General features: G+C 36.7%; 1 protein-coding gene across 14 annotated transcripts in view; it reads left to right on the top strand.

The window, feature by feature from the left end:
- Positions 1–16,292, top strand: part of NOL4 (nucleolar protein 4) — a 364,258-nt gene that overhangs the window by 322,612 nt on the left and 25,354 nt on the right. For all 14 annotated transcript variants that reach the window (XM_023647625.2, XM_023647624.2, XM_070275624.1 and 11 more), the window contains one exon: positions 1,984–2,164. In XM_023647625.2, coding sequence (XP_023503393.2) covers positions 1,984–2,164 — 181 coding nt within the window. The remainder of the gene's footprint in view (positions 1–1,983; positions 2,165–16,292) is intronic.

Genomic DNA, 16,292 nt, shown 5'->3' with positions numbered 1-16,292 from the left:
CGAGGATTTACAATCAGACATTCCAGTTCATCCACCACTTTAGATCAGTTCATGTGTTTTTAGACAAGCAACGCTGGAAAAATTGTTTTCTTATTTTCGGTTCAATTTACATAGAGGAATTTTGTTGTCTATCTCATAATCTTACTTACCTAAAAATGAGAAGATGAAAAGCTCATAGATCCTGTGTCTAATTCTACCCTGCATGTAATGAATAGGTCAATTAGAGTTGAAAAGATCAGGAGAACAAGAGCAAAATGATAACTGAGTAATTCTGATAGTCATGCTGATGCTTTGATTAGAAGTTTTCTGAATATAACAATACTACCGGGTCCAGAGAGCAAACTTATTCCATGCTTCCTCTTTTTCTAGCACTTGGTGCCACAAAAAATGTATTTGAAAGTTACTTGTTTCCCTAAACATGTACTCTAAATTTAAGAGCTGCAAAATACTTCTTCCCTCCCCCCCACCCCGAGGAAAATTAGCCCTGAGCTAACATCTACCAATCCTCCTCTTTTTGCTGAGGAAGACTGGGCCTGAGCTAACATCTGTGTTCATTTTCCTCTACTTTCTATGTGGGACGCCTACCACAGCATGGTGTGCCAAGCGGTTCCATGTCCGTACCCGGGATCCGAACCGGTAAACCCCAGGCCACTGAAGAGGAACGGGCGTACTTAACCCCTGCGCCACCGGGCCAGCCCCAAGAGCTGCAAAATACTTCTGATTATGACAAAAACACTCCCAAGAATTTATTAGAAATCTGTTCCTAATTACTTCTTACTAAGAAAAAGAAAGAAGAAAGGATGAGGAATGCAGTAGAAAAGTGAAATCATATACATTGTATATATTTTAGACTTTATAAACTCACAGCTGAAGAGAAATTCATTCAATCTCTTTCACCATTGAAAATATATACAATTTATTGCAAATTTTAATTTCAATGTCCTTACAACTTGACATGGTTAGAAGTTTTGAAGCACAGTTTGTAGCCACTAGTACAGCTTAGGAAAGGCAGAAAGCTGAAAGGCCCGGGCTTATTCACATCCTTGTCAGGCTGGCGTGATGCATGTAATGCGCCTAGTGTGGACTCATCACGCAATAAATTTTGCTGTAACCATAAAATAAAAAGAGAGAGAGCCAGGGACAGAGGGAGGGAAAGAGAGAAAGAGAGAGCAGGCTGCAAAAAATATTTCAAGAACGCCAACTTTAGCAAATAAGGTTTTTTGCAAATTAAAATTTCTCTTCCTGTATGTTTTTAAGCCAAGCTAGTCCTTTTTAAAGAATTTTTAAAATAAAATTCACTCTTCCAACAATTTCCAAATGTACAGTACAATATTCTTTGCCACACACACTCTGTTGTGCAGCAGACTCCCCAGAACCACTCCCGACATCCTGCGTGACTGACACTCTACACGCTGTGAACAACTCCCCTCCCTCCCCTCCCCTCCCCCAGCCCCTGCGACTGCCATTTTATTTTCTATTTCTTTGTGTTAGACTACTTTAGATACCTCATATAGGTGGAATCATGCAATATTTACCTTTTTGTGATTGGCTTATTTCACTTAGCATTATGTCCTCAAGTTTCATCCAAATTGTAGGATATGACAGGATTTCCTTCTTTCAAGGCTGGATAATATTCCCTTACGTTTATATACCATATTTTCTTTATCTATTCATCTGTCAATGGACATTTAGCTTTATTCTATCTCTTGGCTGTTGTGAACAACTCTCTTAATGTAATTTTAAGTTCAGTTGGAAGTTGTAAATTGCTCCGTCTCCAATTTGTCTCACATTGTTACTTTGCTTTCCTTTTTTTGTTTTTAGCAAAGTAGTTGAAAATGTGCGTATGTGCTGACTTAATGTTGACCATATATTTTTTCTTATTCAATTTCTTTTGCAGAAATGTAGATAACAATAAGATAGTCCAGTTCAAGGTGAAATAGCACGAGTGATTTGATAACTAATGGAATGTTGTTGTCATTGCAGGACGAGTCTGCTCCAGCTGACAAGCAGTGCAAACCAGAGGCGGCCCAGGCCGCTTACTCCAGCTCAGCTGTCTCGGGCTCACAGGAAGTGTTGTACATCAACGGAAATGGGACCTACAGTTACCACAGTTACAGAGGGCTAGGAGGGGGACTGCTAAATCTGAATGATGCTTCCAGCAGTGGTGAGTCTTTGTTTTATATTGTGTTTTTTGGTGTCCATTTAGGGGTAGTAAATTCTCTGAACCTGTGAGAAGAAAATGAATATACTGTTATATGCAATATGCCAATCTGCTAAAAACAGTCCCATTTAACATATAATGTCCATCTTGCTAAAGAATATCTCCCTATTCTGTTGCTGTTTCTGAAAGTAGCACTATTATGCCGCTGAATGATTGCTGTTTTACGCAAAATAATCTCAACTAGAGAAATAGCAAATGTTTTACCAAATAGTTATACATTCTTCCCCCAAAGCTGTAATGTACTATTCATTAAGAATGTGATGTAATCTACACAGAATTCGAAATATATTATGATGTACATCCAAAAGCTATGTAATGTTATAACCCAATGTTACTGCAATTAAAGACAAATAAATAAATAAAAGAAAGAATAATGACATTTTTTCAATGTCCAAAAGGTTGTTTTTTTTTTTTAAAGATTGGCACCTGAGCTAACATCTGTTGCCAATCTTTTTTTTTCTTCTTCTCCCCGAAGCCCCCAGTACATAGTATATTATAGTTGTGGTCCTTCTGGTTGTGCTATGTGGGGCGCCACCTCAGTGTGACCTGTTGAGTGGTGCCATGTTGGTGTCCAGGATCCGAACCAAGGAAACCCTGGACCACCAAAGCAGAGCATGCAAACTTAACCACTTGGCCATGGGGCTGGCCCCTCAAAAAGGTTTCTAATTTGGAAAATTTGAGGTACCAGGAACTTTATTGACTTCATGAAACATACACAGTCAGTATACCTAAGAACATACAAGCTGAAACAACACATGGCTCTCCAGCCAATAGCTTGTCAGTGACAGTGGCATGCTCCACCAGCGAGGAGTCAGGGACTGGAGCCAGCTCATACTGGCTCATACTTGGTAAATTTCTATGAATTTCTTCAGCTTGTATACCAGAATGAATTCCAAATGTGTAATATAAAGCCATACAAATATTAAACGTAAAAACCATGGGTGAATTTCTTATAAGCAAGTTGTGGGAAAAGGTTTCCTAAACCATACTTAAAATCCAGGGGAAAATAAATTTCATCTCACACACACATACACACACACACACACACACACACCTTTTGCAAGATAAAAAATATGATAAGCAAAGTGAAAAAATAAATGATAAACGGGAAAAATTATTAGCTGCCTATACTACAAAGAGTTAATAGGCCAATAATGTTCTTCTAAGAAGAAAGAAATACCCAAAACCATATGTTAAAAAAATAAGGCCAGAAATATGAACACACAATTCCCAGAGAAGGCAATGCAAATGTCCCTTATATATAAAGTTACTCAACCCCACTCATTCCTAATAAGAAAAATGCAGCATCTATCTATCTGTCTATCTATCTACCTATCTATCTGATTAGCAAAGATCCAAATATTTACACAATATGCTTTTTACAAAGCTATGATGGAAATAAGTACTCTCGTGCATTTCTTGTAGAAATGCAAAAGATTGGAGTAGAATTTGACAATATTTAGCAAAATTTAATATGCATGTACCATTTGACCCAGCAATCACTTTAGAAATCTCATTAGAAATATGTCTCAAAGATACAGTGGCAAAAATAAAAAATAACATATGCATAAGGCTATTCGTTTCAGTGTTATTTATAAATGCAAAAAAAAGGGGGTTACCAATAAAAATGTCCATCAGTAGATGGCTAGTTGATTCGATTATAACATCCAAATAAGAGAGTCACATGCAGCCATACAAAGTAATAAAAAATATCTTTATATACTCCTGGTGTGAAAAGTACTTATAGTATGTTAACGTTCATTAAAGAAGGATTTGTATAATTTAAAAAGAAGTTTGCATAGAGGCAGCGATGAGGGAGATCGGTATGGAGAAAGGAACATAAGCCAGAATTTTCTGAGTATACTTGGTTTTTATGTTTTGTTTTGTAAATTTAACTTTGGTACAATTTACATATTTACTTAGTTATGAAACAAACTTATTTTAAGAATCCCTAATATTGAGGGGAAAATGATACAAATGAACTTTATCTGTTTAATAAGTGGTTGGCATAGCCCTATTGAGAGGAACTCAAAAATTCTAATTTGACTTCACAGCATGCAAGCCTATGATAAAGTCTTAAACTATTTTCAGTAATCATATTATTATTTGGGGACTGTTGTCTGTGTATTGTGGATTAAAGCAAATTTGTAATTATGTTGGTGTCAGTGAAAGCTGGGATTTTCAGCAGGGGGCAAAGTAGATACAGATGTAAAATCAATAAGTTTAAGCAAAAACTCCATAATCTTGTATTTGAATTGGTAGTATCAGTGAGAACTCAATGTCTTTTTTGTTTTAAAAGAACATGTTTCCTATCTTTTGCCACTGAAAATGTTTGAAAACAAAGACCAATTTGAATTTGAAAATTTAAATTAGGCTTCGTGGGCATGTAATATGTTTGGGAGGGAATTGCATTATTAGTGTCAAATAAGTGTATATTCTAGAAAATCACTTACCCTTACAATCCTGGAAATACGCTCCGACTGTGTTCAGGAGCGACTCTACTGGAAGGTTGGGGCTCCTTGATCTGCTTTGAAATTAAAGGTCCTCTAAGGACAGGATCACGGAGCTTTAGTCTGTTGTCAATTGCCCTCCAGCTCCAAAGAGGGGTGCCTCAAGTGGAAGGGGAAACAAGAAAGCAGCTTATTTTGGAAAGAAATTAAGTTTCAAGTGTATGTTCAGTTTTTCGAAAGCTAGTGAGCCTTCTCAGCTGTTTCCAAGCTTATTTTTATTTGGACAGCAAATCAGCAGAAAAGAGCAAGTCCAAGACCAGAAAAGGAAAACATCAACAAAAGCCAAACATTTTTTTTTAGCTTGTAAAGCTGGCAACTCTAACATTGCTTTTTTAATATTTTACATAAGAAGTAAGAAGTGATAGGTAGTTCAGAACTTAATGAAGAAGTAAAAAAGTTTGGGGGAAAATGTGTATTCGCTAAAGATTTTATTGACATAAATGTTTTGTCTTATAGATTAAAATATCATTCATTTATTAAATTAATTTATTTAACATCAATTAATAACAACTACAACTTATTGAGTCCTTGTGGTATGGCAGTGAAGTCTCTGTTTAATCCTCACACAGTCTCCCATGAGATACATTGTGCGTTATGGGGGAAACTTTTTATAAAACTGAACTTGCTCCCATTTAAAAAAATAATGCTTAGGCACCACTTGCTTTTTTCTAGCATGATTAAAACCTATTTTGTGGGGCTCAAAGAGGTTGAGTAACTTGCCCAAAGTCCTTCATTAATAAAGGGAGGAGCCAGGATTTGAACACAGGCATTCTCACATCACATTCTCACATTTTAAGCTACTGAGCTAACAATCTGTGTAATTGAATCAACTACTGAAGTGATAGCCCCTGGTAAGCACTAGTCTACTTTCTGTCTCCAGAAACTCTCCTGTTCTGGACATTTCATACACAATGAATGAATCATGCAATTTGTGGTCTGACTTCTTTCAGTTAGCATGATGTTTTCAAGGTTCGTCTATGTTATAGCATGTATCAATACTTCATTCTTTTTATTGCCAGATAACGTTCCATTCTATGCACATGCCATATTTTGTTTAGCCATTTACCCATTGATGGGCATTTGGTTTTTCTCTACTTTTGGGTTACTACGAATAATGCTGCTATAAACATTTATATACAAGTTTGTGTATAAATATTATTATTTTGGGTATTTACCTAGGAGTAGAATTATTGTTTCATACATACGGTAACTCTGTGTTCAACATTTTAAGAAAATAACAGACTGAATATGGAATTTCTTTCCATTTATGTCAATCTTTTTAAATTTCTCTCAGCTATGTCTTGTAGTATTTAAAGTACAAACTTTATACTTCTTTTGTTAATTTTATTGCCATTTCCCTTTGTGATGTTATTTTAGATGGACTGCTTTTCTTAAAAGGTTATTGTATATTTTTCTATTTTTTAGAAGAGTTTGTGAAGTAGTATTAATTCTGTATGTCTGGTAGGATTCAGGAGTGATGCTCTCTGTGCCTGGGCTTTTCTGGGAGGTTTTTGATGACTAACTCAATCTCTTTACTTGTTATAGGTCTACTTCTGTGGTCTATTTTTTCTTGAGTCAGTTTAGGTAGCTTGTATATTTTCAGGAATTTGTCCATTTCAAATGACTTATATAATTTACTGGCACAGTTGTTTATAGTATCCCTTCATAATCCCTTTTTATTTTTGTAAGGTAAGTAGTGACGCTACCTCTGTCATTTCTGATGCTGATCGTTTGAGTGTTCTCTCTTCTTGGTGATTCTAGCTAAAGGTTTGTCAATTTTCTTGATCTCTTCAAAGAACAAGCTTTTGGTTTCATAGACTTTCTCTATTCTTTTTCTATTCTCTATTTCATTGATTTCTACTCCCATATTTATTAATTCCTTCATTTTGCTTTCATTAAGTTTAGTTTGCTCTTATTTTCCAGTGTCTTAAGCTTAACAGTTGACATTTATTTGAAGTCTTTTTTTCTCTTTATATATAGGAATTTAAAGCTATAAATTTCCTTCTAAGCACTGCTTTATCTGCATCCCATAAGTTTTTGTATGTTGTGTTTTTGTTTTCATTCACTTCAAAATATTTTCTAATTTCCTTTGTCATTTCTTCTTTGACCCATTGATTACTTAGGAGTATGTTGTTTAATTGCCACTTGTGAATTATCCAAATTTCTGTTAACGATTTCTAATTTTATTCCACTGTGATCAGACAACCTACTTTATATAATTTCAATCCTTTCAAGTTTATTGAAGTTTGTTTTATAACCCAGATTACGGTCTATACTGGAGAATGTTCTATATGTACCTGAGAAGAATGTGTACTCAGCTCTTAGTGGTGGGATATTTCATAAATGTGTATTAGGCCTGGTTGGTTGATAGTGTTGTTGGAGTCTTCTATATTCTTGCTGATCATCTACCTCATTTTTATATCCATTATTGAAAGAAGGGTATTGAAGTCTCCAACTACTATTGTTTGTTTACTTTTGTCTTCAATTCTGACAGTTTTGTTTCATTTATTTTGGGACTCTGTCATTAGTTGCATATATTGTTTATATTATTAGATCTTCCTAATGGATTGACCCTTTTATCATTGTAAAATATCCCTCTTTATTACTATTTACTTTGTTTAAATATTTGTCTTTAAATATTTGTTAATATTGTGTTTAAATATTTGTTACTATTTGTCTTTGTTTAAATATTAGTCTTTGCCTAATATTAGTTATTTCTGTAATATCAGAAAAAGACACTAGTAATTTGGATTATTGTGGTGGTACTGAAAATGCAGAGAACTGGGCAAAGCTTTGGACATGGAATTGACATATAAAAGAATATAAAGCAAATTGAGTATTACTCACCTCTACTCAAATACAATTAAAATAATTTATCTTTGCTCCATAAATGGCTAAGTAATTTTGGAGCACAATGACAAATGAAATTCTTATTTAAAAATTAAGAATTAAATATTAAGAATTTCAAGACAGTGACAATAGAGCACTAAACATAGCGTAGGACTCTTTTGAGCATAGGATCTTGTGAGACTACATATGTTTCAGGCCCCACTTTAGTCCTCTGACTTGTTTAGCAAGTTGGAGGAAGCATTGTGTTTCACAAAATGTGAAGAAAGCTACTGGCGGGAAGAAAGATACTATACACAAAGAAGAAAATGACTGAAGATACAAATGAGAATATTTTGAGAAAAGAAGAGAGAACTGGGGGCAACAGCCAATCATGAGTGAAAATTGAGAGAGAATTTAAAGGAAAAATTTGCTATGAATTATTAATGAGCAGGGCTCCAAAAGTTTTTCTTGCCCCTCAACCCATTCTCCACAGAGCAACTAAAGTAATCTTTAAGAAAAAAAATCTGATCACATCGCTTCATTATCTAAACGCTTTTGTGGGCTCTCATTGTTCTTAGGAAAATGATATTATCCAGCTCTTCATGCCTCAAGGTCCACCCACCTGAAGTTTTCTTGGACCTGCCTGTTTTTGCCCCCACATCATTTATTGCTCATCTTTGAAATCCTGAAGTTCAAGTCTAGATCAAGTATAGTCAGAACTCTCATAGCATCCTGAATTTGTCCTTTGAATCACGTACCACAATGCACACACATATATTTATGTACATATACACACACAGACATATGTAATCACAGTACACTGGTATTCCTTCCTCAATTGTATTGTTCAGTGGTACTCAAAAGCCACATAGGAAATCTGGTATCGATTCCAGGTATGCATCCTTGAAAGTGGTTAGAAAGCAGGTTTCATAAATTTGCAGTCTGAATGTACTATGCTACTATGGTGAGGTCCATCTTGTCTGGAAGTCTTCCCCCAAAAAACCTCACTATCGTAGAATACAATGAGAAATAATTTGATAGATACTTCTTTATTTTTTAAAGGCTATAAAGAAAGAAACAGGCCAGGAAATTTAGGTGACTTGCTCAAGGTCACATAGGCTGACTTTCTGGGTGTCTAGTTAATACATCTTTTGGCTTTTGTATGATGAGATAAAGATCTCTTAAGGACACAGCAAAAGATAACTTTGAACAATTCAGGCTTTGTACTGCTGGGAAGAAACAGGAGTAGCAGAATAACCAGGATGGGGTGCAGCAAGTTAAAAATGATATGGCTTTCTTTGGACATTGGCTTTGGGCTGTGTGTAGCTGAGTTTAAAAAAAAAAAAAAGGCAAAAGACTAGTCTTGGCAGCTTACAGTTTTAGACTTAAACCAAAGAGAATTTCTCTAGCTCACATTTGAGAAAGGACTCTAGGCATAGTAATGGTGGGAAGAGAAATGGTTAATTCCGTGTTATGAAGGAGCTTTAAATAACAGTTATCCTCAAAAACACATTCTACCTGTAACGCTGGTATTGGCTACTGCTGTTTTGATTTTGTTTTTGCTTGTTTTAATCACAGAAAGACAGGATTGATCAGGCCCAAGATTTCCTTTATTTGGGGACTTTCTTTATAAATTCTGGGAACCCCAAATATTCTGACTTTTAAAAATGCTATTATCTTTAGTTCATTTCTTCATCTTGAAGATGTCAGAATAGTCATTGCCTGTAACAGATTTGGAGCTGTAGAGAAAGAAACTACATACATATACATAAATCATGAGAGCTAAAAAGGACGTAGCAGAAGATTAGCATGAGATGCCAACATCATCTCTGGTGAGTGACAACTCCAGTTAATCCAAGTTTGAGAATTCTTGATTTTAGGATTTGTAGAGATCTTCTGAAAAGTGTGGAAGGGAGCAGCAACTTTCAAGAGACCAAGCTGAATTAGCTACACATCTGAATTTATAAAACAGATGAAGACAATCAGAATTCAAACCATTAACGAAGAAGCTGGGAAGTATGCTGTGGATTGGCAGCATGAATAGGAGGGCAAAGATTGAAGGAGAGACAATGTTTGTAGAACCTTTTAAACTACTATAAGATCATGAACACTGCAGATAGTACTATGTGAAGAACAATGTGAGGGCAGAAGAAAAAAGGATACCTTAACAGCTTTTGAATTTAACAAATATATTTGGGATCTCATGTTCAGATCACTTTTATTAGGTACTTTTAGTCTGTTCAGGCTACTATAACAAAAATATCGTAGACTGGGGGCTTAAACAACAAGCGTTTATTTCTCACAGTTCTGGGAGCTGGAAAGTCCAACATCAAGGTGCCAGGAGATTTGGTGCCTGGGGAGAGCCTGCTTCTTGGTTCATAGATGGGCCATCTTTTCCCTGTGTCTCCACAAGATGGAAGGAATGCTGGAGCCCTCTCAGGTCTCTCTTGTAAGGGCACTAATGCCATTCACAAGGGCTCCACCCTCATGACCTAATCAGCTCCCAAAGGCCCTACTTCCAAATACCATCACATTGGGGATTAGATTTCAATATATTAATTTTGAGAAGAATGCAAACAATCAGTCTATAGCAGGTACTTTACGAGAAACAAAGTTGAGTAAGACAGAATCACTGGCCTCAAGAAACTCACAGATCCAAAAGAGGTAAAATATCTGTCCTCCTTTTGTCTAAACATCAAAATCCATTAAGACTCTGATGAAACAGTACTTCCTCTGTGAAACCTTACTCCACCTTGCCGCTCTTCCACCCTTTGGGAGATTAATCACTCTTCTGCATGTGTCTTTATTCTAGCGCTTATCTCATTGAGTCCTGACATATGTTTTCAAATATTTTTCCCTAAGTAGATGTGCATTCATTGAAAGCAGGAATTCTGTCTGGTTCACTATTATATCCCCCGAATAGGCCAGACATACAGTAGGTGGTCAACCATATTAGCTTAATGAATGAATAAATTTAAAAAAATAGAACACTTACTGCCTAAAGTCAAAAAGGTGCCAAGAGCATTATGTATATTAGATGGCAGAGGTGAAGGATTTATCTTAGATAAAGCAAAGGACTCAGAGGCAGTAAGAAAGATTAAACTGAATTTGAGCATTCTGTAGGTGAAAGAGGAAGGCTCCAACGAATTTTAGAAACTCCTGCTTAATTCTGAATACAGTAGCAATAGGAAAAGCTTGCCCATGTTGGAGACTTCATAGCATGGAAAGGGTGCCCTGCAAATCCTTCGTTAGACAACCTCCATTTGTTTAGAGCTGGCAAGGGTCTGCATCCAACAATCCAAATTTTCAAGTTGGAGTGTTATCAAAATGACAGCAGTTACAATTTGTGTAGAGAATTTATTCAAATTATCCAACTGAAATGAGAAGCAAGCAGCCAATCCTCCCGTTATTATCACATCCGATTACATGGGACTTTGGAATGCTTCCCTTCTCTCAGGAAGTTCACATTGAGCTGTCTAAAGAGGGCAATTGTGGTTCACTGCAGTTATCTATTGGATCTCCAGAGTCTAAATTATATGCATAATGCAGAAGTTAACTGCTGATGTTTCCTCTCCTCAAACTCCATTGGGCAGACTTTTCAATTTGTTTTTCAACTCTGATATAAACTGGGCTGATATACAGAACGAAATCTAACAAAACCAAATTGTAGTAATAATGACCATAATAACTAACATTTCTATGACAATTTCTAGTTTGCCCGAATCTTTACATCCTTTATCTTCTTTGCTCTTCACTAATATTCAGGATTGTTGACAATAAAGATGTTTTGGATCAGGGCCTATAATTGAGTCTAAGGAAGCTTGGCCATAAGATTCACCACCACACTAGAGCTGGTTCATAGTGGTATGACTGGCTTCGTATGTGGATAGTGCTGTCTCTAGGCATCAACCTTCTGAAACATCCCTTCTCATCTGAAATTTTTGAAAGGAGTGCTTCTGTTCACTTACTGCCTTCACTTCTCATCTACCATTCATTTTTCAATCTGCTGTAACTGGCTTTTCCCCACCATTTTGCTGAAACTGGTCAGGTTAAGTTTATCAGTGATTGCACTTATTGCCAAACTGAAGATAATATGCTCTCTTTAACTTACCATACTCCTTGGGTATATTTGAATCTGTTGGTGATTAGAACCTTGAAACATCCACTATCTTGGCTTCCATAATACACTCATGTCACCTTGCGCTCCTTAGATAAGTCTTCTCCTGCTGCCTTCCAGGGCTTTTTCTCTTTACTCATGCCCTTCCGTGCAGGCATTCTCCTAGCATCCTGACTTTGCCTCTTTAATCTTCTTGTTCTGCACCATGCTCAAAGGAAAGCCTGCTAGCTCTTATGGTTTCAATTGCAGAATATGCTGAAAGCTGTATATCTCCCTCATGTTTTGCCCTAAGCTTCAGATTTTATATCCAATTGTCTACCAAATAGCTTGATCTAGATATCCCAAGAAACCTCATATTTAACTATTTAGAAATGTATTCTTCATTTCCATACATATTGTTGTCTGTTTCTGGGGTTATCTCATGCAGGAATGCCCTCTGCTGCACCTGATTCATATCACCTATTAATTCTGTATGATAATTTTTTGGCTGCTTCACCCATCGAGTTTTCTTCCTATATGTTTCCATGATACCCTAGGCATATCTCTTATTTAACCTGGCTGTTATGTGCTCTTTTCTATACTAAAAGGTGCACAATTTGAAGGCAGGCAAGATGACTTTTTTGACTATCAATCAACCAGTGTCAGTAGGCAATTGGCTTTATATTAGTGCTCAATGAATATTAAATAGATAAATGAATGACTCAGTGAAAGAAGTCATTCCAATAAAATAGTGTGCCTCTTTGGAGAAATTAACTAAATCCAGTTGAGCATGGGAATAATCAGTTGAAGTTGAGGATGTCTTCTTAAAGTTTGTTTTCTGTTTCTCTTAGTACCCTGAAGAGCACAATATTGGAAGAAGAGAAGTATTTATATCAAACATTTCAGACAAATGTTTTGAAATACATAAATTCTGTTTTAAAATGTGCTCAGCTTAAATCTCTTGATTCAAGAAAGAAGCGTTTACCATAGTTACTCAGAGAACTTGGAATTTGTGATTTTGACCTTTACCTTACCCTGTTAATAACTTGTTCTGGCTCACTAGCCACATGCAAAGAAGTAGTACAGATGCATGAGGGGGGAACCATTGTCATCCTGCTCCAGGAGACCAGCTGGGTGTTTCTGTTGTGGAAAAATATACAAGGTCTATTACATAAAACTGTGTAGATAATGATTTTATACAGTAGAGCCTAAAAAGTGATTCACAGAAGTTAAACAATCCCCTATAGTAATTCATGTGACCTTTACACAAAGGGAAGAGCTGATAACATAATATGTGCAGAAAGGTGACGGTGTGATCTAATTGAAGTCAATGTAACTGGGACTATGCAGGCATTATGTCTCAATAGAGTCCCAATAAACCTGAGTTGTTCTATAAGCACATTGTATAGCAGACAGTGGAAACTTGTTTGTATCTAGAGATTTTTTCCATCACTGTGTCCAACTTGTTGTGACTGTTCTTAGGAAGCCCATTTCTCCCATGCGTGTTTCTTTGATGGCCTGACTTAATCAGGATATTTTCCTACATTAAACCCTACTCATTTGTATCCTTATTTTGATTGTTTTCTCTTTCCTTCAAATATGTTTATTGATATCTGTGCTATCCAATATGACACCCACTAGCTACATGTGACTCTTGAAATAGAAATTAATTAAAATTAAATAAAATTTAAAATTCAGTTCCTCAGTCAGACTGGGACACATTTCAAGTGTTCAATTGCCAAAGTGGTGAGTGGCCACTGTACTGAACAGCACAGAAGAACATTTCCATCACCACAGAAATTTCTGTTGGACAGTGCTGATTCTAGACTCTACTCTGCTTGCACCATTGTATTGGGGTGTGGATGGTTGCATTATGGTATGAAACCTTTTCTACATTTATTTCATCAGGCATTTTGCATTTAATTATTATTGTATCATTATGTATGTATCATTATTAAGTATCTATCATTATGTATGTATGTATGTAACAGTTATGTATGTATCATTCACTTCTCAATGAAATAACTGGGTTCAGTGAATAACCTTATGGAAACTTTAATGGTAATTCTTAAATAGTAATGCTTTTAATGCAAACTGCTTGGCTTTTAAATAACTTTCAGTTATTTTAGGGTTCTGAGAAGAACTAAGAAGTTGTAACATAGGAATCAAAAACCTCTTTGGCATAGGCTGGGATTACTTTAAAACAAGAAACAAAACAAATTTTGAAAGAATTTCATTGTGACAGAATTTGAAATTGTGTGATGTTTAGAGAAAGCAGACCCAAACTCAAAATATTTGAAATGTGACCACAATTTTGCCACTGAATTCGGTGTTTTTCCAGCTTTTCAACATGTACTCTGATAATAACCCAGAACTCAGCCTAGAATGTGAATGATTTACACACATCTGTATTGAGATAGAGTTTCAGAGAGATGATGCTTCTTTGTAAAATTTAATGATCAGAAATTATGTTCATCATTTGCTGGAAAACTGAAAAGAAAATGATATGAATTAACTGCAAAATAAAATGAAGCAACGTTCAGCTTGTCTGACAGACCTCAGATCTCTCATCAGGTTTCTGTAGGTCAGGGAACCTCACAGAAAGAGCTCTGCAAAGAGAAGTGAGTGGCCCTGTGTTTTCCCTGGACTGCCCAGCACAAGTAATTGGTTTTACAGCTCAATATTGATCAGACCTTTCTGGCAGCAGCTTCTTAAAAGCCTGTTCTCTACAGTAAAATAGATCTTTACACACTCTTAAGGTCCTCTTGAGAATTTTGTGTTTGTACCTACTCACTGAAGAGAAGGGAAACGAAAAGAAGACTCCATTAGTATTCTGAGACCTTTCTTCTTGAGCCTGCTGATAGACCGATCAGTGGCTTTCCAGGTGGCACGAGTTCTTTATGATTGGCTTGAGTTGTTTCCCTTCTACAACCTCCTTTGAACTTTGACATGTCCTCTGGGAATCTATCTAATAAATCAGTTAAATTTTACTGGCCTTGCCAGCCCTCTGCTCGTCAGGAAGGAGCTCTGTTGGGGAGTTCAGAATTTTCTGCTTTTCTAGGAAGTGAGAAATATCGCTCTCTAAGTGGAAATTGAATTAGCCATTTTCTACCTTCCTCTTTTCTGGGTTCAGGTACTGATGCATCTTCCTGAAATAGGGACCAGGCTGCTCCCCCAGCCTCATTAGAGACCTTGGGTCTGACTCTCTGAATCTCTCTAAGAGGGCAGGAAAGCCAAAGTTGGTTTATTTTTTTCTCTTTCATGTTAAAAATTTCAAATGCCAAGTATCGTTACAATTATAAAGCTAATATTTCCTTTTGTAACTTCAAGGCATATGGCCATTTTAAGTGACATTTGGCTCTTGACTAACATATGAATGCTTTTTCTGAAAGCTTTCCTCCCACCCGTGTACAGTTGCTAGCACTGGTGAAAGGATATGTGTGTGAATGTGTCCACGCAGTGCAACGTGGCCTCTGAGTTGCTAGTTGCTCCACTCACTCAAATTCAGAATTAACAAATGATCACAAAATTAAATGTGTGATGACTAACATTCTGGCCAATATCCCAGTGGTCACAGGGAGAAATAAATTATTTCTGGTAATTTAAACCCATTAGGGAATATAATCCTCTTGAGTACTCCGAATGTATCTAAAGGGAGCTTGTGCATTACTCTAAATGTATGAATTTTTTTCTGGTTCCTATTATTGGCAATAAAAATTACTCTCTTAGTGGGGCTGGCCCGGAGGCACAGCAGTTAAGTTCACACTTTCCACTTTGCGGCCCCAGGGTTCACTGGTTCGGATCCCAGGTGCGGACATGGCACTGCTTGTCAAGCCGTGCTGTGGCAGGCGTCCCACATATAAAGTAGAGGAGGATGGGCATGGATGTTAGCTCAGGGCCAGTCTTCCTCAGCAAAAAGAGGAGGTTGGTGGCAGATGTTAGCTCAGGGCTAATCTTCCTCAAAATAAAAAAAAAATTACTCTCTTGGGGCCTGCCCTATCGCCAAGTGGTTAAGTTCCCGTGTTCTGCTTGGGCTGCCTGGGGTTCACTGATTTGGATCCTGGGCGTGGACATGGCACTGCTCATCAGGCCATGCTGAGGCAGAGTCCCACATATAAGAACTAGAAGAACCTACAACTAGGATATACAATTATGTATTGGGGGGCTTTGGGGAGGAAAAAAAAAGAGGAAGATTGGCAACAGATGTTAGCTCAGGGCCAATCTTCCAAAAGAAAAAAATTACTCTCTCTTATTCTTGGGACAATATTGTGGGGATAATCATGTTTTCTTAACACTTTCTTCCTGAAAACATATTTATAAACACAGTTTATCTATAACTGTGAGGAAGGTCATATTACGTTTCTTTTTGGTGTGATCTTTCAAAGGAGACATGTTTTTGTGTGTTCACAGTATACTCACTTCTTTCACATCCTCATCTTCCATGGGCTGTTCTCCCACCACTCTCTCCACCTATGGTCTGCTTCTGTTATTTCTTCTGTTTCTTGTAAAATTTCTTCTGCTTTCCATGCAACATAAAAATAAAGGTGAGAAATTGAATGAGGGCATTAACCCCCATGGGAATCCATCAACCCTGCCTCCCTTCACATATAGGAAAATATTTTATCTAGGTTCACAA

The sequence above is a fragment of the Equus caballus genome, chromosome 8 (assembly GCF_041296265.1).
Source record: "Equus caballus isolate H_3958 breed thoroughbred chromosome 8, TB-T2T, whole genome shotgun sequence".
In the NCBI taxonomy this organism is placed as follows: domain Eukaryota; kingdom Metazoa; phylum Chordata; class Mammalia; order Perissodactyla; family Equidae; genus Equus; species Equus caballus.
Note: the sequence above shows the minus strand (reverse complement) of the source record. Positions and strands in the feature narration are given on the sequence as shown.